The sequence below is a fragment of the Hemicordylus capensis genome, chromosome 2, assembly GCF_027244095.1.
Source record: "Hemicordylus capensis ecotype Gifberg chromosome 2, rHemCap1.1.pri, whole genome shotgun sequence".
Taxonomy (NCBI): Eukaryota; Metazoa; Chordata; class Lepidosauria; order Squamata; family Cordylidae; genus Hemicordylus; species Hemicordylus capensis.
Window position 1 is genome coordinate 58,242,320 of NC_069658.1, and position 24,706 is coordinate 58,267,025.

Genomic DNA, 24,706 nt, shown 5'->3' on the forward strand with positions numbered 1-24,706 from the left:
GATATTTCCAACAAAATCCACATGGATCTTGCATTGTTCTATGGGGAAAATACATTGTGTCAGAATCAGCAAGATATGGAAAACTTGTAGTATACCGGATTCTTACTAGTCATTTATTTTAGGCATTGCTTTTCCAATGAAGTTCGGTCTTGAAATTTCTTCTTCTACTAATACAGCATTTCACATTCAGTGCAAAAATTTATAATTTTCCATAGTTATCAATCAGATGTTTAAGTTAGACAAAGTGCTGTAGGTCTAAGCATGCAAGCATGAAACTTCAGATTTCTTTATCAGGCAGAATGGAATGGCAGAGTAACAGAGTCTTGAAAAGTGCTTTATAGCCTGATTTGTATGTTACACTTTGATTCTGGGGGCAAGGAAGTGCTATGTCAGAACAACAGCAGTGACTATGAAAAGCACAATATTGTCCTATACCTCCTTGATCTTTATCATGTGGAGTGGGCCACTCAGGGCACCGTATTGTGCAAACTGGCCCAAAGGTTCACAGTTCTATGGGGAAAGTGCTATTTAAAATATAAAACTATATCTCCTTATAACTACATTTCACTATTTCTCTGAGATTTCCTTATAACTGCTGAGTATTGTACTGTTCATAAAATGTTACTCTACCACACACATTCTGAACTTTGAGTTTTTGAACTTCTATACAAATGATACATTAAAAAAAAAATCAAGCCAGAAATTGTATTGCAGAACTGTCATTGCTACTGGTACACATGTTCTATTTTTTTCTATTGTTTAAACTAGTGTTGTAGCATTTTAAGCAGTATCTGGAAAACCTGAAACTATCTCTCAGCAGTGTAATAAACACTATTCCAATAGAGGCTTATACACATTTTGAACAGTGTTCTCTCTAAGGTGTGCACATATGCATGTGCTCACATGTTATTTTATGTTCATTCAGTTAATTTTAGATCCCACTAAGGCTGAATCAGGAAGGCCTCACTCTGAATGCATGTGCGCATACACTGCCTTGGTGCTGCTGCCCAGAACAAAACTCATCCACACAGAGATGAAAAAAAAAAATAGAGAGAACAATGGTTTTGAAGTACCTTTTACTGAGACCTAATGGATGCAGCTCATGTAGCATCCAGTAAAATACTTCCCCCTCTCTCATTCCTGGATCTAGAGACATGACAGAATGGTGGTTGCTGGAGACAATGCAAATACAGCAATCTATTGATAATGCTTTCATCAATGGGGGCGGGGGGGGGGGGAGATTCCCTAACTATCTGTTTCCACATGTGTTCCACAGGAAACATCTTAAGAAACTGCCCCTCTCTTACCAGGTGCTACCAGGACAGCAGAAATCAACAGGGGTTATAGATAGCTGACCCTAGGTGAAAGGGGATTTCTCAGTGAAAATCACTCAGATTGCAAACTACTTCCCTTGGTGTCTACCACAGCACTACCTATGTTGTGTTCTCTCTGTTGTAAATAATTTGTTGAAAGCAAGAATGTAAGGATTAGTCTACACATGCCCATCATCATATAGAAGCCACGGGAGACAGTCTCTGTACGTGACTGTTCCATGCAGATACTACATGTGTATTTGCCCGTGGCACAGTTGGACTTTTGGTGATAGCATGAAAACTGTATGGTGACATGTTTAGTCACAGTTTACTATCTTAGTGGTGTGGTCAACTCACATGTTGAGCTGGCAACATGTAAAAGCACCAATCATGTGGGTTACCTGGATCACATGAACACTTCCCATGATAATGGCATATATCTGGTGAGGATATGAAAGAACTCATGGGGTCTGGTTGACACATATGATTGGAACATTTACAAGTTAGAAGTGTGATGTGGTTGTCAACCACAGGAAATACGGTTACCCTGCTAACTAGGCAAAGAGGCGTCTTTCAAAGTGGTGATTCAGATATTTAAGGTATTCTTCTTTGTCATGAACACCTGCAACCTATTAAAAATCATGTGTGGATGTCCGGTTATGGTTGCTACCAGCTTGTTGCTACCAGCTCGGGGCAGGGCCTTCTCTGTGGCTGCCCCAGGGCTTTGGAATGCACTCCCTGTCAAAATAAGAGCTTCTCCATCTCTGATTGCTTTTAAAAAGGCATTTAAGACATGCCTGTTTTCTCAGGCTTTTAATTAATATTAATTTTAAATTGTTTAATTGTTTTTATCCAGTGAAATTATTTTAATTGTTTCACTTTGTGAATTGTTTTTGTTTTTTTATTCTGTGAAAGTGTTGTTTTTATTTTTGTATTTTAATTTGGATTATGTACACCGCCAAGAGATGTATATACCAGGCAGTATAGAAATATAGATAGATAGATAATAATATTTAGCAAGGGGTAAGCAACTGGCCCAAATCAACCCCAGTATAGCATTCCTCTAGTGGTTGGTGATGGTGTCTCCCTTGTGTTTCTTCTTCACTGTGTGCCTTCTGGGGGACAGGCATACACTTTGTTATTCTTTTTCTATGTATAGCACCTTTGAGAAGTTTTTCACTGAAGAAGTGGTACATAAATAGTAGCCCTAGTAGTAGGAAATACTGTTGCGGCAGCAATCACTTTGCAAAGATGACATACAAACTGGATAAAAATGGCTTTGGACATTCTAAAGAATTGGCTAAATACAGAAGGAGCCTCCATATTCTTTCCCAGACAGAGTTTCTATTTTTTAAAAAATGGAATATTATACCAGGCTGGAGACTGACAATGAGAGTGCTGAAGGTAGTGTGAAAGGCATCTCTTCCCATGTGTGTGCTGTGCATGTTTTTTTTATTCTCTACTGTCACTTCTGTCAAACACGTTTTGCAGGTTTTTTGTATTGTTTCAAAACCTGGAAAACCTGTTTCACCTGAGGTGAAAGTGGGATGAGTGCATACTCCATAAGCAGCATTGTAAGTAGTAATCTCTTCATAATTGCCTTCAACTCTGGAAAAAACTATCCTCACTAGTCTCAGAAGGGTGGTATAAGGAAGTGCAACTCCCTTGCACTTCCTCTACCTCTGCTCTTTTAGAAGGTCTGAAGCCAATCTAAATATAGTGAGCTTCATGACCACGTGGCAAACTCTGTTCTTGTTTAACACCCTGGTATAAAATTTGAAAAACTCTTCTGTTGCACATTGAACCTGTCCTGTGGCAGGGGAGGTGGGGAGAGATTGTTTTCAACACATATACCACAGCAATGGAAGAAGCAAGAGTTATGATGAAGGCTTAGTTTCTCAGGAAACATATGCACTATGTAATTTAAAATATCATACAATTATGCATCCAAGTATAGAAACACAATGGGTGAAATTCACCCTTTGCAGCTCAAAGCCTAAAAGCTGGGGTTATGCTTCTTGGAATTTTAGAGCTGGGAATAGAATCCAGTCCCTCACCTCTTAAAAACAAAAATAAAAAGGACGAAGAGGCTGAAACGCCACCCAGCCCAACAGCTCTTCTTTCTTACACAATACATTTATGGTTTCTGTCTTTTTCTGGTACTTCATTTGTAATGGTGAGACTGTTTCAATCCAATAACCTGGAGGCTGTGCTCTGCATTAGAAGCTGTTTGCATGATTCGAACTGTCTTGGGATTGTTTTAATGAAAGGCGGTATACAAATTTAACAATAAACAAACAAACAAAATTCTGCATAGAGAATCTCCAGTTGCAATCCATTGTTTTATTTACTTATTACCTTTATAGCCTACCCAGTGATGGCACCAGAAGAAAATGGGGCAGGGAGGGGGAAGCACAGAATAGGCTAAGCACATTTCTGGGTAGGCAAGAGGTGCCCCTCATGTTAAATTTCTGAAACAGGACTGAGGTGCCAGCTACTTGTATGAGGGCGCTTCTCCCTCTTGAGAAGTTCTTGAGCTGACCTTTCTTCCATCATGGAACTCAAAGTGGCATCCTTGAGGATTCCCTGGCAGTCTCCCATTCAGGCCCTGACCAGATTCAGACCTGCTAAACAGCAACAAGATCACTGCATCATGGTCTCAGAATCAGACAATGTCCTGAGATTCTGCCATATGTAGTGATGTTGCGTATAGACTCAAATGGCTCACAACATGAAACAGCTTCTGATCAGCACCCCTCCCTGCAAATTACAAGCATGCCCTGGACATTTAAAGATTTAAAGTGTATACGTCTATTGGATTTTATATTGGATCTGACTGCGATCCAAACTTATGCATCTAAGTGCTCCATCTGCACATGGCTTTATTTATTTATTTATTTCATTTATAACCTGCCCAGACTTATGTCTCTGGGCAGCTATGCTTTCTCCCTCCTGTAGCATTGACACAAAACCTTGCCTCCCCCGCAGATGAATGCCCCCGTCCATGCTGGGCTCCAGCACAAACTCCAGCACTCCCTGGCAGCAGTGGAGGGTCGGGGCCAGGATGTGTTGCCCCACCCCCCAGGAATCCCATAATGCACCACACAAGTGTTCAGTGCATTATGGGGAAACCCCCAATACTAGCTGGGAGCCCCACAGTCTCCCAGCCCCAGCTGCAATTAACAAAATGGGGCAAAGACAGTACGCACTGCTTTAACCTCATTTCAGAGGCAGATTTGCCACCGTGCTGCCGCTGGGAGCTGCATGGCTGCCAATGGTTCACATGCGCAGCAAAGATTGGGCCAAGGCAGTCTAGTCCGATCTTCTTACCATGCATACAGGAAAACTGTACTCAATTGCAACTCCAATTCACTTCAGTAAGTCTTTCACAGAAACTACTGGTGGTTTTTCCCCCAATGTTTTTATATATGTTCTGAATTGATGCAAAAGTATATGCCTATGCAGACTGAGACATTACTGTGGAGATGGATGTGAACAAGGGACTTCTACACATTAGTGGAATTGGCAGTCAACAAAAATTTATTTTATTTTACAAATGAATATCCCGTGCTTCAATACAAATATTTATGTCTGCCAGACAACTAGAAAAGGCAATATGAACTCCTAGCCATGATGTTATGCTACATTATTATTCAGATTGCCTATCAATATTCCCCATGTTTACATATCAAGAGCAATAGTAAATACTGTACCTTTTCTACTGTTCATTTTAGGGAGAATAAAAATGAACTGTCAAAAAGTAGCATCAAGTTGCCTTAAAAGTAAACCAGACAATCCTATATTGTATTTCATGTGAACAAGCACTTTTGTATCTGAAAACTGTCTTGAGTCTAATTAAGTAATAGAAAACTTTTGTTCTCATTGAATTTGTTCTATATGAAAACATACATGGAACTTCAAAAACCCTTTAGTCAATCTAAGATTGCTCAAAACAAACAACCCTTTTCTGACAATACTTTATTCTTTTATTTCAATGGGGCTTGCACTCACAAGTTTTCAGTGGAATGTGTTCTTTACACCTATCCTTTCTCTGCTGTGCCAAAATTGCCAGTAATTACTGACATTTCCAATTTGCATCAACCTCATAATTCACATATAAGATCAAATGTGACTTTGTAAGATGGTCTACTTGGTATTTTTGAACCATTCAAATAGCAGCAATTTGTGAAACACAGACCAATAATGTTTTACAATCATTGGCCCCAATATTGTCTGCTGAAATTGTCTTATTTTCAGCCTGTGCTGACCTTAAAAAAAATATGTTATAGTACAGTGACTTTCATAGTTGCTTATCTTATAACCTTGTAAAACTCTTAGCACCACAAGTAAATGTATAATTGCTATCATATGTTTCATCTTGCATGCACATTAATCCCTTCAAGACTATACAAATATAATTTCTTATCCCATATTCCCTTAGAAATAAATGTCTGAACTTGCTCTTCTTTCCTTGTAAGCTCAAGAAACAAGGCTTATACAAATTTTCATATTGTATTTCTTCCTTACAATGATTTCTGAGTCTTGATTAATTTTGTTAATTTCTTTCCTCATTTTTGTAATTGTTAAGCCAAACTGTGTGATGAATTCAAGCAATGTTTGCACAATTTGGAGAAAGCAAAAAGGAAAGAAGAGTAAATGGGTACAGTATACATAGTTCTAAGAATGATGTCACTTGGAAGGACCCAGTGTTCCTGTGATCAGGCAGACACTCAATATTGTGACTGCAAACATATTAACATAATGTGAAGATGCCTTATGTCAGAACATGTGACCATCAAACTCACTATTTTCTACTCTGGCAATGGTTTTCCAGGGTCACAGGCAGAGAACATTCTTAGATGGAGATGCCAGAGACTGAAACAGATCTTTTGCAGGCCAGGCATGTGCACTTAGAGGGAGTAGTTATAGACCCTTCCTGATTGCAGTGCAGATGGTGTAAGCCATTGTGGGCCAAGCATGCAGCAAAATGCAGATAGTAGAGGTTGGTTGTGCCTCCGGGTGCATCTAAGACACATGTGATGGATTAGGCTAATGCAGACATAGCCTCAGTGTCTATCCCTCTTGCAGATATTCCAGAACTCATTTTGAACTGAGGTATGGGCACATCTCCTCTCCAAGTCCTGCTATGCTGCCTCATCGTGGCGGGGGCAGGTGTTCCTGGGAGGGATGAGTGAAGTATGCCAGGAGGTATACTCCTAGTAGGGTCACCCAAAGCGCAAAGGTCATCCCAGCTGCCCAGCTAAAGCATGCAGGCACCTATATTGGGCAGCAGCAATACAGGAAGGTGCTGGAGGTGGATGATCTCTTCAGTGACAATGACAAATGCATCATTTCATACTGTGCAGGAGAAGGCAATGGTAAACCACTCCTGCTATCCACATGGATAGTCAAAACGGAATGATTGTCAATGTAGTGCTGGATGATGGGCCCCTCAGATCGGATGGTACTCAACATGCTACTAAGGAAAAGCTGAGGATCTCTCAGAGTACCAGTGGTGTTTATGACACAGTTAAGACTAAAGCCTTTTGGATGTCTAGCAGCTGATGTTGCCGTGTGGGAAAAGAAAATCTGAAGCTGCCAAGACAGAATTACAGTTGGAATGTGGAATGTAAGAAGCATGAATATGGGAAAGCTCGACACAGTGAAAGATGAAATGAATCAACTACAGAGTGACATCTTGGGCATCAGTGAATTAAAATGGACTGGAATGGGACACTTTCAGTCAGAAAATCATACCATTTACTACTCAGGACATGAAAACCAAAGGAGGAACGGTGTTGCTTTCATAGTCAGGAAGGATATAGCAATGACAGTACTTGGGTACAATGTGGTCAGTGACCGACTAATATCAATTAGATTTCATGGGCAATCCTTTAACATGACAGTTCTTCAAGTCTATGCCCCAACAACTGATGCAGAAGAAGAGGAAGCTGATTAGTTTTATGCTCAAGTTCAAACTGAAATTGACAGAACATGCAAGCAAAATGTTATGCTGGTGATTGGAGACTGGAATGCCAAAGTTGGAAAAGGTAGGAGGAAAACACAGTCAGCCTATATGACCTAGGAAACAGAAACAAAGAAGGAGAATGACTTCTTAGTTTCTGCCAAGCCAATGATCTATTCATTGCTAACACATTCTTCAAACAACCAAAGTGGCACCTATACACATGGACATCACTAGATGGAGTACACAGAAATCAAATTGATTACATTATTGGTGCAATGAGGTGGAAGAGCTCAGTTATAACAGCAAAGATGTGCCTAGGGGCTGATTGTAGAACTGCTCATAAACTGCTCAGGTGCAAGTTTCAAGTCAAGCTAAAGTGGAAAAACAAAGCTATCTAACTTCCATGATATGATCTTGAGAATGTTCCCACCATTTTCAAGGAGAACATCAGGAACTGCTTTGAAGTTCTGAACCTCATTGCTAGGGAACCAGAGGAACTGTGGAATGAAATCAAAGAAGTTGTAAAGCACGAATGTGAAAAGAGACTGCCAAATTTCAAGGAACAGAAGAAAGCAAAATGGATGTCAAAACAGATGGTGGAAATTGCCAAGAAGAGGAGAGAAGCCAAAGTCAAGAAAGATAAAGAACTCAGGAAGGAACCTAATAGGGAATTTCAGAAAGCTGCCATAAGAGACAAGGAGCAATACCACAATGACATCTGTAAAGACCTTGAGGATGGAAATGGACACGGAAAAACCAGGCAAGTTTTCCAAAAGATCTCTGAAGTCAGAGGGAGGTTCAAACCTCAAACAGGTATGTTAAGGGATGACAAAGGACAGATAGTAACTGACTCAGAGAAGATCAAACAGAGATGGAAGGAGTATACTGAAAATCTGTACAGCAGGGACGTCAACATCCAAGATACTCAGAAGATATTCCCTACTTGCAAGAACCTCTAGTATGGGAAGATGACGTTAGATCAGCACTCCGGTCATTACCAAGGTGGAAGGCTACAGGAATTGATGGAATAACTACAGAAATATGGCGGGCAACAGAAGAAGAATCAGTAAAGGCTCTAACCAAACTATGCCAGCAAATCTGGAGAACAACACAGTGGCCAACAGATTGGAAGAGGTCAGTCTACATACCCATACCAAAGAAAGGAGACTCAACAGATTACACAAACCATTGCACAATGTCCTTAATCTCACATGCTAGCAAAATAATGCTCAGGATCATCCAACGCAGATTAGAGCACTACGTGGAAAGGGAAATGCCGGATGTTCAAGCTGGTTTCAGAAAAGTCTAAGGAACAAGAGACATCTTTTCTGATGCATGCTGGATAATTGAGAAAGTGAAATAATACCAGAAAGAAGTCAATATGTGCTTTATTGACTACAGAAGAGCCTTTGATTGCATCGACCATGTCAAGTTGTGGAATATCCTCAGAAAATGGGCATCCCAGAGCATCTCATTGTTCTCATGAGAAACCTATACACAGGGCAGGAAGCCACAGTCCAGATGGAACATGGTGAAACAGACTGGTTCCAGATCGGCAAAGGAGTAAGACAAGGCTGTATACTTCTTTATTCAATTTATATGCTGAACATATACTGAGAGAAGCTGGATTGGAAGAAGATGAGCGTGGTTTTAACGTTGGAGGAAGAAACATCAATAACCTGTGCTACGCTGATGACACCACTCTGATAGCTGAGAATGCGGATGATCTGCAAGCTCTAATAATAAAAGTCAAGGAGCACAGTGAAAAAATGGGACTACAGCTAAATATCCAGAAGACTAAACTAATGACAACGGGTACAGCAACCAGCCTCAGAATTTACAATGAAGACACTGAAGTAGTGGATAGCTTCTGCCTTTTAGGATCGACTGTCAACAGTAAAGGATCCAGCACTCAAGAAATATGCTGCACACTAGCACTTGGTAGGGTTGCAATGAAGGCCTTGGAAAGGATATTTAGATGCGGTGACATGTCTATACATACAAAGATTAGAATCGTTCGGACAATGGTTTTCTCCATGACACTCTATGGATGCGAAAGCTGGACTCTGAAGAAGCAAGACAGAAAAAACTTTGACGCTTTTGAACTATGGTGCTGGAGAAGACTTTTGAGGATACCATGGACAGCCAGGAAAACAAACCAATGGATCATAGAACAAATCAATCCAGAATTATTATTATTACTTCTTTACACAGTCAGACAGGTGTTATTGACTGGATTGTTTTATCCAGACATCGAGTCCTTCCCAAGGACCTGGGATGGCTGGATTTTATCATCAATACTGTTGGTTATTATAGATATCATCGCAAAAATATTGGCTGTTCCCAGTAAAGCTGCTTTTTGTAATTGGCTGATGGTGATTTCTGTGGCCCCTATGGTGTTGAGGTGCTCTTCAAGGTCTTTTGGAACTGCACCCAGGGCGCCAATTACCACTGGGATTATTTTGGTCTTTTTCTGCCACAGCCTTTCAATTTCAATTTGTAGATCAAATTGTATTTGGTGATTTTTTCGATTCCGTTTTCTTCTATTCTGCTATCCCCTGGTATTGCTATGTCGGCTATTTTAACTTGTTTTTCTTTCTTCTCGACTACAGTTATATCTGGTATATTGTGTGGCAGATGTTTGTCTGTTTGTAGTCGGAAGTCCCATAAATTTTTGCATCTTCATTTTCTACAACTTTTTCGATTTTATGGTCCCACCAATTTTTGGCTACAGGTAACTTGTATTTTTTGCAGATGTTCCAGTGTATCATCCATGCTAACTTGTCATGCCTTTGTTTGTAGTCAGTCTGTGCAATCGTTTCACAACAGCTGATTAGGTGGTCCACTGTTTCATCTGCTTCTTTACAAAGGTGGCACTTGCTGTTTGTAGTGGATTTTTCGACTTTGGCTCTTATTGCATTTGTTCTTAGTGCCTGTTCTTGTGCAGCCAGTATTAAACCCTCTGTTTCTTTCTTCAATTTGCCATTCATAAGCCATTGCCAGGTTTTGGTGATGTCTGATTTTCCACTTATATTGTGCAAATATTGGCCATGCAGGGGCTTCTTTTTCCATTTTTCTGCTCGGTTCTTGACTTGTTCTTTCTTGTAGGCCTGCTTTCTTTCATTGGTGTTGAATGGTTTCTTATTCTTGACCATTTTAAGTGCATCTTCTTCACTGTCGTTGATATATTCTTCAAGGCCTCTTTTCTCCTCCTCTACTGTTTGATGGACTTGCAGCATTCCTCTTCCACCTGACCTGCGAGGGAGGTATATCCTATCTAACATCACTACGGGGGTGCAGAGCATGATTGATGGTCATGATTTTCCTGGTCTTACGATCTAGTGTCTCTAGCTCTGCCTGGGTCCAGTCTATTATTCCTGCAGTGTATCTCATAACAGGTATAGCCCAGGTGTTTATGGCGTGTATGGTGTTCCCACCATTGAGTTTGGACTTTAGGATTTTTCTAACTCTCCTGATGTATTCACTTCCAATTTTTCTTTTAACTTCAGTGTGTGCGATGTTATCAGCCTGGAGATGCACAAGAATTTGTAATGTTCTTTCTCTTCCAGGTTCTTGATCTTGCTTCCAATGGGCAGTTCTATTCCTTCTGTTTTTGTTATTTTACCTCTGTTCATTATTAATACAGCACACTTGCCTAGTCCAAACTCCATTGCTATATCGCAACTGAATATTTGGACAGTGTTTTGCAGTTATTCGATTTCTGACTGGGACTTTCCATACAACTTCAGATCGTCCATGTACAGCAGATGGTTGATTTTACTGGATGTTTTAGATGTTTGGTATCCGAGGCCTGTTCTGTTTAATATTTGTGAAAGTGGAGTCATGGTGATTACAAACAACGGAGGGGATAGTGAGTCCCCTTGGAAAATACCTCTTCTAATGCTAACCTGTGTGTCTCACCATTGATTGTTAACTGTGTACTCTACATGCTCATTGCTTTTTAAATAAATATCTGAATGTTTTTGCTGACACCAAATGTTTCTAAACATTTTAGTATCCATGTGTGAGGCAATGAGTCAAAGGCTTTAATTAATTTTTTTAAAATTATTATTATTATTATTATTATTATTATTATTATTATTATTAATTCTATTTCTATACTGCCCTTCCAAAAATGGCTCAAGGCGTTTTACACAGAGAAACAACAAACAAATAAGATGGAACCCTGTCCCCAAAGGCTCACAGTCTAAAAAGAAACATAAGATAGACACCAGCAACACTCACTGGAGGTACTGTGCTGGGGGTGGATAGGGCCAGTTACTCTCCCCTGCTAAATAAAGAGAATCACCACATGCCTCTTTGCCAAGTTAGCAGGGGTCACTGCTATCACTCCAGGCACTAATGACCAGGCTCAAACTATCATACTGTGGACACATTATGTGAAGACCCAGCTCCCTTGAGAAGTCTATAATGCTGGGGAAAATTGAAGGAAAGAGAAGAAGAGGACGACCAGCAGCAAGGTGGATAGACTCAATTATGACAGCAATGAATGCACCACTGAGAGACCTTAAAGGCCAAGTTGAAGACAGATCATCCTGGAGAGAATCTATCTATGTGGTCACTAAGAGTCGACACCAACTTGACGGCACTTATTCAATTCATCAATCATGGGCACACCTTGTCAACTGTGGACAGTTAAAGGCACACAAAAGCGCTCTCCAAAAGCAGAATTCATTCATTCATTCATTCATTCATTCATAAGCAGAATGTATAAAATGTGAAATGAGATTCAGCCCTAAACAGCTGCTTGATGTGCAAACTCCCACTCCTCCATGTGCACATTTATTTCTTCTTGTGATGATAGCACTTGTGTGATGTCCATGTAGTGTCTGATGCAGAGAGTGAAAAGGACCGCAATCATTTAAAGCTTTGTGGTGAACAATCCACAGAAGTAACACCTCATAGCAACGTGACACATCATTTTTTAAAACGTGGGTGCACATTCTTTTGTGCATGGTGATATTTCTACACTTGATTGTTTTTTAAAATGGATGCACTATCATCTACTTTCAAAAGTTGGTGCCCTACATGTGTATTCTGCAAGAAAAGATGCATGTATTCTTCTTCTTCTCATATTACAGCTCCAAGCTGTGATTTTCCTGAGTGGTTGTGATGTGCTACCATCCTAGAAAAACAGTATACTGTGTCAGTATCATAACAGTAACATGATGCACCCATTTCCAAGCAATTTTGGAAGTGTCTGTTGGTGAGATAAGACGGCACAGAATTCTGTGTGAATCATGCACAATCAACTCTGGAATGGTAACTGCTACACATGCCATGACAGCTAATCAAGTGCACAGAACACTGCACAGATTGTTTTCACTGCAAGCAGGCTTTTTTGAGCTCTTGTAGTGCCCTGGCAAAAGGCCAATACACGTTATCACTGTGCACATGTATTCATTGTGCACTTCAGCTTTTGGCATCTGTAGGCATGCGGAGCAGTTACTATGCCAGGAATAGTTGTACAATTTGGCTTAACCCCCACGTTCTTAGATGAGATCATGACAGAATCTAGATCTCACAATATATACACTTTAACTCTACAGATCTTTTTGTCATATGAGTTTTAAACTTAGTTTGCCTTCCAAATTCCATTTATTCCACCAACCCTAAACCTGTGAACATGTGCCATTTATGTGCCACATAAACACTCTCTCACACAAGTGTACCCAAAGCAAAAACGGTATGTCTCCTTTTGCTGATACACCCTGCCCATGGCCAATACATTGCACCCCCAGGCCCCAATGAAGACAGGACATGCTTAGTTGGAGTAAATAAGGGCCACTTTACACAGGTATGTCTTGTCTTGCTGATACACCCTGCCCATGGCCAACACATTTCCCCACATTAGAAAAAGGAAGGCCTGGGCACACAATGACTCTGCTCATGATGGCCACTTTTCTCCTATGCCTCAAATATGGAAATGCACCATTTCAGCTTCTGTTCATAACAAACAAGACAAGATGGGCCACTCATCAACCACTTCAATGGGCACGGGGTGGGGGAAGCAGTTTGGAGAAAGCAGAGCAAGCAGCCCTGAAGTCCACACAAATGGAACTGTTTTATTCAGTATTGTAGAAGAAGCTACTGCCTGAGTTATGGAGAAGGTGCCCAATATTTAAAACTGAAGCAATATATGATTGTCTCAGAGGAAGGGCAGAAGGCAAGATATGGTTCTTGATCTGGTTGTTTATTGTTGCCATTTTCATTTACTTTTTCACTGCAGAGCAAGAAAGGGAGGCATGGAATTTCCTTGGCCCACACTCAGTTATGGTGCCTGGGAGCAACTTGGTCAGGCAGCAGTCAAAAAGGCAACCCCCATGTCTGCCTTTTTCACTCTGCAGAGCAAGAAAGGTAGGCATGGGGCTTCCTTAGGCAAAGCGCAAGTCCTGCACCCATCTTTCACACTCTGCAGTGTAAGAAAGGGAGGTGTGGAATTTCCTTGGTCACCACTTGGCTACAGCATAAGATGTCTCAGTAGTAGTCAAATGGGCAAGCCCAGTACCTCCCTTTCTTGTTTCACAGAAAGGAAGAAAAAGGCTCTGCTGCCCAGCCATGGCTCCCAGAATGTCTCAGGTAAAGCAGCAAGGTGACTGCAATTTTGGCTTGGTGACCAAGGCCAGCCAAAAGTTGTGGGCCCTGATCATCATCATCTTCATCATCATCATCATCATCATCAGTATCTTAACATGCTGTCTTGGAAGAACAAAACAAGTAATGCAATTTGGTAGTCTTTGAAGGAGTCATCTCCAAGTACTGTGGCATTATCAGTGATCAGCAGTAGACACAGGCCACACAAAAGAAAATACTTCTGTGCACAAAGTTAAATGAATTTATAAAATGTGTTGCTGTAAGATGTGGTAGTATCACCTTAAATGTCCTTAAAAGGACATTGGACAAGTTCGTGGAGGACAGGTGCATTGACTATTAGTCAGGATGGTTATATGGAACCTCCAAGTTGAAAGGCAGCATTCTTCTGATTATCAGTTGCTGGGGGTCAACTCTTGTGCACTGGGGTCTCCATACTTGTGGACTCCCAGCAAGTATGTGGCTGGCCACTTTGGGAAACAGAATGCTGCACAACTTGGAAGAGCAGGCTTCTCTTATCACAAGAGCAATTGCACTTGCTGAAGTTATATCCATAGGAACAGAGGAAGCTGTCATATACTGATTCGGACCATTGGTCCATCTAGCTCAGTATTGTCTACCCATACTGGCAGTGGCTTGTCCAAGGTTACAGGCAGGAGTCCCTCTCAGCCCTATTTTAGAGATGCCAGGGAGGGAACCTGGAACCTTCTGCTCTTCCCAGAGCAGATACACCCCTTAAGGGGAATATCTTACAGTGCTCACATGTAGTCGCCAATACAAATGCAATCAGGGTGGACCCTGCCTAGCTAAGGGGACCAGTCAGGCTTGCTACCACAAGACCAGCTCTCCTCTCCTTTCCTTATATAAAAAGTGCAGGAACTCTTGTAGTGATATGGCCATCTTAACAGGATCCACTTTGAATAGAGGCATCTATTAGTTCCCCAATGACAAGCTTAGAAATATAGGAAATAGGAAACTGCCTAATACCAGATCAGATCATTGGTCCATGTAGCTCAGTATTGTCTACACCAGGCCTGCTCAACTTTGGTCCCCCAGCTGTGTTTTTTTTAAACTATAACTCCCATAATCTCCAGTCACTGTAGCCAATAGCCAGGAATTATGGGAGTTGTAGGCCAACATCTTTGGAGTGTACTCTCTGCTGAAATAAGAGCCTCCCCATCTCTTACAACTTTTAAAAAGGCAGTCAAGACACATTTGTTCATTCAGGCTTTTAGATACTGTTTTTATAGTTTGTTTTTTGTTTTAATAGTGTTATCATTTTTTAACATTTTAAATTATTGTAATGTTTTAACCTTTTTATTTGTTATTTGTATTGCTTTGTTGTAAACCACCCAGAGACTTCCATTTTGGGTGGGATACAAATACGTTAAATAAACAAACAAACATTTGCAGGAGGGCCAAAGTTACGCAGCTCTGGTCTACACCGGTTGGTAGCGGCTTCTCCAAGGTTGCAGGGAAGGAGTCTCTTGCAGCTCTATCTTGGAGATGCCAGGGAGGGAACAGCAAGATGCTCACCAGGTAGAGAAAGATGGACTAGAGGTTTCATAAGACAACTTATGAAACAATGCAATAACTATGGAATTAGTAAATGCCATAGCTATTGTATTATTTAGCAATATTTCTGTACTGGAGCTTGGCCTACAAAAATCACAGTGGCAACTTCAAAACTATCCTTCCGACAGATGGAATTAGGCAAGTGAGAAGAGCGTGAGTGGAAAGGGAAATACAAGTGTGCATGCATTCAATTAAAAATTGCATACACATGTTAAATATTTCGAGGGGAAAGTGCTCTAAAGGAACACTGGCCCAATTTGGAGCTCTTCTGGTCTCTTGGGTAAAACGTTAGTTTTCCAAAAGTTTGCAAAAGCTTGACTTTTACTACAAAGGCCAGATCAATTCAGTCAAGTGTTCTTTAACAGACATGAAAGATCTGCTCCCCTAGGAATGATTTACAAACAGTCTAAAAAATTTAAATTACGGCCAAAATTCTTCAGAACAAATGCTTCCCATCTGGATGTCAACTCTTACACATGAAACTGACTATGTGTACACAAGTGGCCAAGCACATTTTGTATATGGGTGGTATATTTTTTTGTTTTTGTAAGCCCAGATATTTGTACTGGGCCTGCCCATTTTTTTAAAATGTAAAATGGTTGCCTGTTCATTTCTGGAAAGACAATCAAACACGTGCCCAGTCATTGTGCACACCCAGAGCAGAGACTTATGTTAACTTGGCAAAAGATATCCAAGAGCATATCTAGATGGAAAGCTATTATGGTATGACTCTAGCTCATTTCTTACAGTACACTTGTCTTTCACTGCTTAAAACATTTTGGAATCAGACCCACATTTTTATAACAAGAAGAGTCTGGTGCAGAATGTGTTCTAGATTATCCTTGTTTCATTTGTCTTAAGATATCTTGGAAGAAAATCTTGCAAATTCCCACTGAAATAGCACAAATACAACTGATTCATGCTGTAGACTGGTGCAACTGTGCAAAGAACAAAGCATAAAAACTCTACTCATCTGCACAGAAAAAAAGGGAAAAGGCAAGGCAGTGGAGCAGGGGCAGATGAACCAACTAGCTCGGCCCACATGCAACAAGCATGATTCCAGAGTCAGGGGCAAATTGTATATTTCTTTTTTTATTATAATTGTGTGCTACTATCATGTGCAAAGAGGCTGAGTTTGATGAATGAACTACTATATTTACCTGAATCAAAGATGACTCTGAATTTAAGACGACCCCCTTAAAAAGTAGAGGTTAAATACAGGTTATATCTGAATTTACTTGAAAGGAACAGAACTCTGAATTTAAGATGACATCCTGATTTCTAATATAAAAAAACACTTAGGGAAAAACCTAGTATTAGATTCTGGTAAATACAGTATGTTGGCTCAGACTTCTACTGTGCCCATAATGATTTTCAGATGTTGTTAGAGATGCTCTAGGTTAGTTGTTGCATCAATTCTGATCTGTGATAAACCAGTTGTGTGGCCTATAAGCTTTAAGGGTCGTTTCACACATTCGGTTGAAGTGATATCTGCCACATGGTAAGTGACAGTTAACACAGGCCACTCCCTCCAAACTTGGTTCCCATTGTTAGGTAATTACCTGATATGAACAAGGTAATGAACCAAAAGAATGAGCACAATTACAGCTCTAATCAGTTATAGCAGGTTCTCATAAGATAACTGCAATTATCTATCATGTGTAAACGACGATTCTTCTTGAATACCTCACTACCTCATTGAAATGAAATTACTTAGAGAACCTTAAAGATGAATCCTTTCTAAATTAATACCACAAACACAACATCATAAAAATGTATTTTAGTATTCCTGTGGCAACTAAATTTTAGTTTTAATTTAATTTTATTTATCCTGTGGCAACTGAACGATGAAGTAATTTATTGCAGCATAAGCTTTTGTAGACCAGAGTCTAATCTCATAAAGATGAAAACTGTATTAGACTTTTAAGTGTCACAGGGCTCTTCATTAGTCCCCCCCCCCCAAGGTATTCCTCTGGAATTCGCTACAGAATACACTATGCATAAATTATACCAATGGTACTTATCTACCTCATGTGAGGTCCACCCCCTCCCTTTATGTCTGTGCAAACAAGGTAGACACATGCAAAGTTATTTCTCTTAAATATCTGGCAAGGCATATGACTGTTAGAAATTCTTGGTTAAAACAAAATTTAGCGCTCATTAAAGCATTAAGAGGAATGCTGATGGAGTCAAAGCAAGTCTTCTGATAAAGCTGTAAAATCACCTCCAACACGCACACATGACTGAATGCTACCATTAGGCTCTCATGCAGTCTGTTTTTCCTGCAACCAGCAATTAGCTACATAACCCTTCAGTGTGGTAGCTGAATTTGGAGCATAGTCTTAATAGTATGGTAGCATAACTCACATTCTTTAATTTACAGTATGAAAACAAATTTCAACTCTGTGCATTTTTTTTTTTGCTAAAGACCCACAGAAAGCTGACTGTGAGTATATTAACTTATCTGCAACAAGATTTACAGTTGTTCTCTAAATACATTTTGGGGTAACTGGTGTGGTAAACCAGAATTCTGAAAATCCACTGTATATAACGTACATTTTTAACTTCCTTCTTAGGTTTTGCCTTTAGTTTACTTATCAAATGTATCTTCAGGAACCTTGTGTACCTCAAGAGCCTATATATATACACACACACACGCACGCACGCACACACACACGCATGTACAGAAACTTTGCACACCTCAATAGTGTGCGCATGTGTGTATCTATATATGTACACCTATAAATATATATCTAGATGTGCACGGTATTTTCGATGTGCAATTTAATTTTAAATGGGAGTTATCAAAATTTGTCCCTTGTTGAATATGCTTTTTCGTAAGATACCAGAACTGAAAGGGTTAGGGTGTGTTACTGCAGCGGTTATCAGCAGACAGCCATCTAACCTTTGGTACTTACAGGTATTTTATGACTCTTGATCATATTATCAAACTCTTCATTAATTTTTTTGTATTTTTCTTCAGTGCGTGGGGTGAGGGCATAAGAGGAGTCAGGATCGGGGCTTTCACAACCTTTGTTTTCTTTCTTGTTCAATGCCTGCCAGGTTCAGAGAAATATCAGAAAGTAAAAAAAAAGGAAAGGGAGCTCAGAGTACTTACACATAATCTTTGCCTGCTGATCATTAGATCAATATCTTCATTAATTTTCCTGTACTTGTCCTCAGACTCAGGGCTGTGACCTACTGAATCGTCTGCATCGGGGTCTGGACTGTCACAGCCATTAAGTCCTTTCTTTCTCAACGTCTGAAATACATAATTTGGAAAGTTCAAGCCTTGACACAGGCTGCAAGAGAGATCCAGGGCCCTTACAACAGTACAGGCTGCCTGGTGGTTGAAGGTTGTCACAATTTACATTAGGGAGAGAGAAAGAGAAGAAAGATGCATTAGGTCAACACATGGCAGCTCTTGTTACCAGCGGCAAAAAGAGAACCACTGTGACCTCTTCTGAATCTGGAATCAGTCAATAACTAGAGAGAGTACACAATCTGATAACATTTCTGGGCTAGCGTCTATGCCTTTCCTGCAACAGAAACATCAGCAGGTTAAAAAATTTCAGCGCTTGCATCTTTTTAACACATCAAAAGGGTAATGTATTCGATCAAGCAGCCGCAAGAATTGCTAGCAGTTTTTTGTGAGTGAAATGACAATCCCAGGAACAACAATCTGCAGCTTTTAAGGTATTGCAGCATTAAGCTTGTAGTAGTTCTTGTATTAATTCACAGATACCTTCCCTCCTGCTACCTCTCAGTAAAAGGACTAAAATGGGAAAGTTGGGACACACAACACTACCCACTTTACAGTTTCTAGCTCTCATGCCCAAAATTGCAACTTGAAAAAACACTTTCAAAAAAAGTATTTATTTTTCTGTTTGTATGTTTAGAACTGTTGAGAGTTACATCCAACAAATAATACATTGTATATAATCTCAATTTCAAAACAGTTAGAACTCCTGGACAACAGATTTTCCCCTACAAGGCAAAAACCTGTAAACTCAACAAAAATAATGACATGTTTATTTATGAGAAACACACATGCTAGGAATCTGAGAGATGCTCAACATATTTATGTCTGAATTTGAGCAGACACATATAACTACAAAATATATTATGATCCTATATTGTCTTAGCCATAGGACTGCAATGGCTGCCAATATGTTTCTGGGTAAAATACTAAGTTATGGTTATTACCTATAAAGCCCTTAAAGGCCTGGGTCCAGGCTATTTAAGAGAGCACCTCCTTTGTCATAAACCCTGCTGCCTGTTACAGTCTTCTGGAGAGGTCCGGTTATGGTTGCCACCAGCTCATTTGGTGGCGACCCAGGACCGGGCTTTCTTTGTGGCTACCCCAGAGTTTTGGAATATGCTCCCTGCTGAAATAAGAGCATCTCCTTCTCTGTTTGTTTTCAGGAAGAACCTCAAAACTTTCCAGTTCTCGCAGGCTTTTAATAGAATTAATTTTAATAAGCTGTTTTAAGAACTGTTTAATGCTATTGTTTTTATTGTGTCGTGTATTTTAATCTGTGTTGACTTTTAAATATTTTAAATTTTGTACACCTCCTAGAGATGTACGTATCAGGTGGTATTAAATAAAATAGGTAAATAGACAGACAGACAGATAGAATAGGAGAGAGTTGGAAGGGGGTGTTATGTGACTTGAAGAGGGGTTGGAGGAGCCTTTGTGGGGGAGTGGTTAAAGCCTTGGGTTTGGATATGAGGAAAAGCAGGTTAAAATTCCCACTCAGCCATCAAACTAATGTGGTAGCTCGGTTCAGGTGATCCAACAAATCATGGTTTGCTGGATCACAAACATGAACCTAAAATGCTCCAAGCCTTTTTGTTTCCTCTTCCCCTTCCCTCCTCACCTTCAGCACAGAGCTGGTTAGCGACTGAGGTTAGCAATCCCGGTTAAATGCTGGTTAACTCCAACAATTTAATCAGAACTGCCCAGAAATGCCAGGTTCTCTTAACATGCTCCGCAAGCATGCATGGGACTGGCCAATTGCTGTTAACTCTTTAACCACAATAGTTCTGGTAGTGAAAATGTGACCCAAGTTGGTTACCTTAGGGTCAGTAATACGAAACTCCCCTAGTACAACTTCTGGGATCTTGTGCAGCTGTTTTAAAAGCACTTCTGCACAGATCTGAGGTTCTTCTTCCACCCACAGAAATGTATGTGGTATTGCTTCGGTGTAAAGCAGGGATTCTCAGCATTGGGTCCTCAGGAGTTATGGGACTTCAACTCCCATAATCTCCACCCAAAGGCCACTGGGGCTGGTGATTATGGAAGTCCAATAACATCTGGGGACCCAACGTTGAGAATCCCTGTTGTAAAGGATGGGGCAAAGCAGGGCAGATGAAGAACTAGAGGGAAAACTAGCCCTGGGCTGGAACTGCTCGCTTGCTGCTGTTGCAGTCGTTGGAAAACTGATTCCCCTCTGCAAGCTTTCTGCAGAAGGATGGAAACACCACTTGCTGGCAAGGCATGCTCCTTGTTCAGATCTTACTGAACACAGAAGAAATCATGCATAGAAGCAGGGGCTGTAAATCTTGGATTTCTCATTTGGAATGTAGTATATTTTTGTTTCTCTTATTATCCGGTATAATTTCTTAAATCGACTTCTGGAGTCACTCTTGAACATTAAAGGATGAATAGGAGGCAAGGACCACTGTTCAGATTTTTGGATAATCAATAAAACTAAAGAGTGTAACACTCTTAAGCATCCTTCTCCATACTGTACATTGTAGGGGAATGAATCCTCAAGTGTGGTGAAGCTTGTTTCCCCCAGTCACTCCTTTTTGCTGTGGATCTGAAATGTCTTTCTCTGTCATTGAAGGCCAGCCAGGTCTTACGCTCCTTGCTCCCATTAGGAAGATTTATGTCTCGAGTAACTCAAGGAGGCAGAAATCTGTGCCGTATATTCCCAGTCCACCCCTACTGTGAGTACAGAGGCTGCCACTGTATTTGGCAATGCAGAAAGTTCAATAAAGGTGCTAGATAGCATTTCATAGTGGTAGCTCTTAATCATTCAAAACACCATTTTAAAATGGGTGCATTTTTGATGCAATGATTTAAACCACTGTAACATTTAGGGTTTTATTTTAAGGAACTCACAGAGGCTGTTCTCAAGAGCAGCCAAGCCTGGGCTTGGCTGCCCATGAGAATGATAGGGATCTACAAAAATCCCAGCGGTGCCTCTGCGCCAAAACCTGGCTTTTAGCCATGGTTAAGGGTGCAAACATCATCATCGTCATCATCATCATCATCATCATCAATTTGATTTCTATACTGCCCTTCCAAAAATGGCTCAGGGTGGTTTACACAGAGAAATAATAAATGAATAAGATGGATCCCTGTCCCCAAAGGGCTCACAATCTAAAAGAAACACAAGACAGACACCAGCAACAGTCACTGGAGGTACTGTGCTGGGGGTGGATAGGGCCACGCCCTTAACCCAAGGACCAGGGATCATGTGTCAGTGCAAGCTGCTTGCCCACTGGGGGATTCCCTAGTGCACATGGTGCACTGTGGGATGCCCGGAAGCCTGGCACCAGAGCAATCCTCCCTGCTCTGAGCTACACAGAGCAGGACTGACTGTGTGGGAGAGCACTCTGCTCCCACCTACCAAAAAATGATCATCTGGGGAAAGGGAGGGGAGGGGAGGCAATGTTTGTGCAGCCTTCCCCCCACCTGCCTGGTAGTTCCTGTGAATGGCCTCACAATACAGTTGACAAACCTGTGAAGGGAAAACAATAATTTCTCTGCCCAATATTCAGTATCAGGGCTAGGCTATCCAAGTAAGCACACCACATAATGAGCTGACTGTCCAACTCTGCATTATGTCTGCTAAGCCAGACATAGATACAAATTGCAGTCAGAAACGTAAAGTACATGTGAGTCACATTCTCTATATTACAACAATTCGTTCTAGGTGAGGGCAACTTTGAGAAGATTGAAGGTCCAAGGTCCGCTATTGCAATCCTGTTTGTCATTACCACAGCCTTTCACACTGAGCTTGCTACAGTGGGGTAGATGGTACCCCTTGTGGGGTAGGATTTGGCCCTGGGGATCCAGTCATTGACCCCTGATCTAAATCGTTAGTTATTATATGCCCCAAGTCTTTCCCTATTCCTTTCAAACCTCAGGTTGTTATTAAATGTCTTAAGTAACATGTTTACTCAGTCTTCAACCTTAAGTTGAACATCAAATAACTGTCAAAGTACCATTTATATACAACTGACACTCAGCCTATAATTCTAGATCAAACTTCCAGCTGATAAAAACTGTTGTTACTAGTTTTGAACAATCAAATGCATAGGGCAGGATACAATTCAGTGAGCAGCTTTTGCAAAAGTACGCTTGAACCAAATGGGAGATACAGAACTCCCATCAGCTTCAGGAAGCTTGTGCAAGAGACATTCCTGGTGGGTGATACCCACAGACACTAACACCCTGGGGCACTGGCAGGGCTAAGGTTTAGTCATCCAGGCATTCATCAAGAGCCACTGTAGGGAGGAGGGAGTGAATGAGTGCACATCAACTGATCTGAAAACATGCAAGTTGGCTCCCTGTTCCATGAGAGCTCAGCAGTTTACAATCTGACATAAGGCTACATCACTAGGCATCAGCAATTTTACTTATCCTAGACATCCACACCTGTCAGCAACTCTGCACCTGTTGTCTACTCTGGCAAAGACCAAATGACAGCAGCCAATCGTAGCTGCTTCTGCTGCAACATGGCCATAGATGGCTTTTCTCGGTTGTGTCTCTGTAGGCTGGGGCTGCTAATCTCTACGGATTTCAACCGTCTGCTTTTTGTACTTGCAATGTTGTCACAATTTTCAGTTCTTCACTGTGTAAAGTGTTTAAGGATGTCACTTTCATGGTTCTCATGCAGGCTTCCTTCCCACAGTCTCTCTCCAAAGTGTTTTAAAATTTGTTCATATCTAGGTTTAGACCCGAAAATGCAATTTTAAAATAGGTGATTATTCTTGTTTGGAAAAAGATATTTTCTTGCTATAAGGCAGCTCTCCAGCCCAATTTCTACAGGCAGGGAAAACTGACAGATGGACTCACAAAATACATAATTATACAATCTAATAAATTTAAAGTCAAATACAAGTTAAGTAAAGTTAACTACAAGTCAAATATTTATTGGTGTCTTATACTTTAGTTTAAATGTTTGGGTTGGAGTCAAGTATGCTCTTCTGCATGGTATCTTCCACTTGCTGAAGACAGAGCACTGCATGAGAACAACAAAGTAAATCCAAGGATTTTCTTCAACTTGCCCAACCTCTTGTGCAGCCAGAGCCCTGAGGAGTCCTAATGAACTTGTCTATAATATAACTCCATGAACACTTGTGCAAACACAAAAACGTGGAAGAGTGCTTGTCCTTCTGCTCAAGATCCTTTGGATCCATCCTTTATCTTTCACTGAACTGATAGAACTCTGAGAGCAGCTTAAGTAAGTGAAATTTCAGTTTAGATCTTCACTATTTGATATGTCAATCCCAGGAAAACAAGTGTACAAAAGCCATCTGGGAACATTTGCCTAACAAAACAAGCTAACAGTTATTTAATAACTGATACCAGCTCTGCTAAAAATGCTTATGCCCGTACTGTGCCCCTACAATGAACCCTAGAGATGTTTTTAAAATTGAAAATTATTTTGAGGATAATTTAGGGGTGATGTGCCCCACTTGATCACTCATTAACATTTTATCATACTCATTTGAATGTGTGAGTTGTCTTCATTGGCACACGTGATGCGCAACACAACACTGGCATTCCCAGTCAGCCGGTGCTGCTGTGCACGTGGAAGCCAGCCCTGGTAGTGTTGTACAACTGCACATTTGTGCAACTACTTAAAATAGTGCACCTGCACTTGCGAAGCACTACTCACACTGGAAACAATGTAAGTTCAGATGCACTGTTTTAAATAGCTGTGCAACTGTGCTCTTGTGTAACACCACTGGGGCTGGCTTCCATGTGTGCAGTAGTGCTGGCCAATCAGGAATGCTGGCATTGCCTTGTGCATCACGTGGGCTATTGAAAATATTGTGTTTGAGCCATATTGTGATATGAAAGTTCAGTCTTCTGTGATACCCCATTCACATATTCAAGTCATTACTTGATGCTATCAGGAAATGAATGATAAACAAGCAAGTGTGAACAACTCAGTCTCAATATCTACAGTCCAAATTCTACTCATTTTTACTAATG

The 24,706-nt window shown here is 40.7% G+C and overlaps 1 protein-coding gene across 25 annotated transcripts in view; it reads right to left on the reverse strand.

Annotated features, from left to right (window-relative positions):
* Positions 1–24,706, reverse strand: part of MEF2C (myocyte enhancer factor 2C) — a 256,797-nt gene that overhangs the window by 60,992 nt on the left and 171,099 nt on the right. For 21 of the 25 annotated variants that reach the window (XM_053293555.1, XM_053293548.1, XM_053293554.1 and 18 more), the window contains one exon: positions 18,587–18,730. In XM_053293555.1, the coding sequence (XP_053149530.1) occupies positions 18,587–18,730 (144 nt within the window). Of the gene's footprint in view, positions 1–18,386; positions 18,525–18,586; positions 18,731–24,706 lie in introns of all 25 variants that reach the window. The other 4 variants (XM_053293566.1, XM_053293571.1, XM_053293568.1 and 1 more) reach the window with 2 other exon arrangements.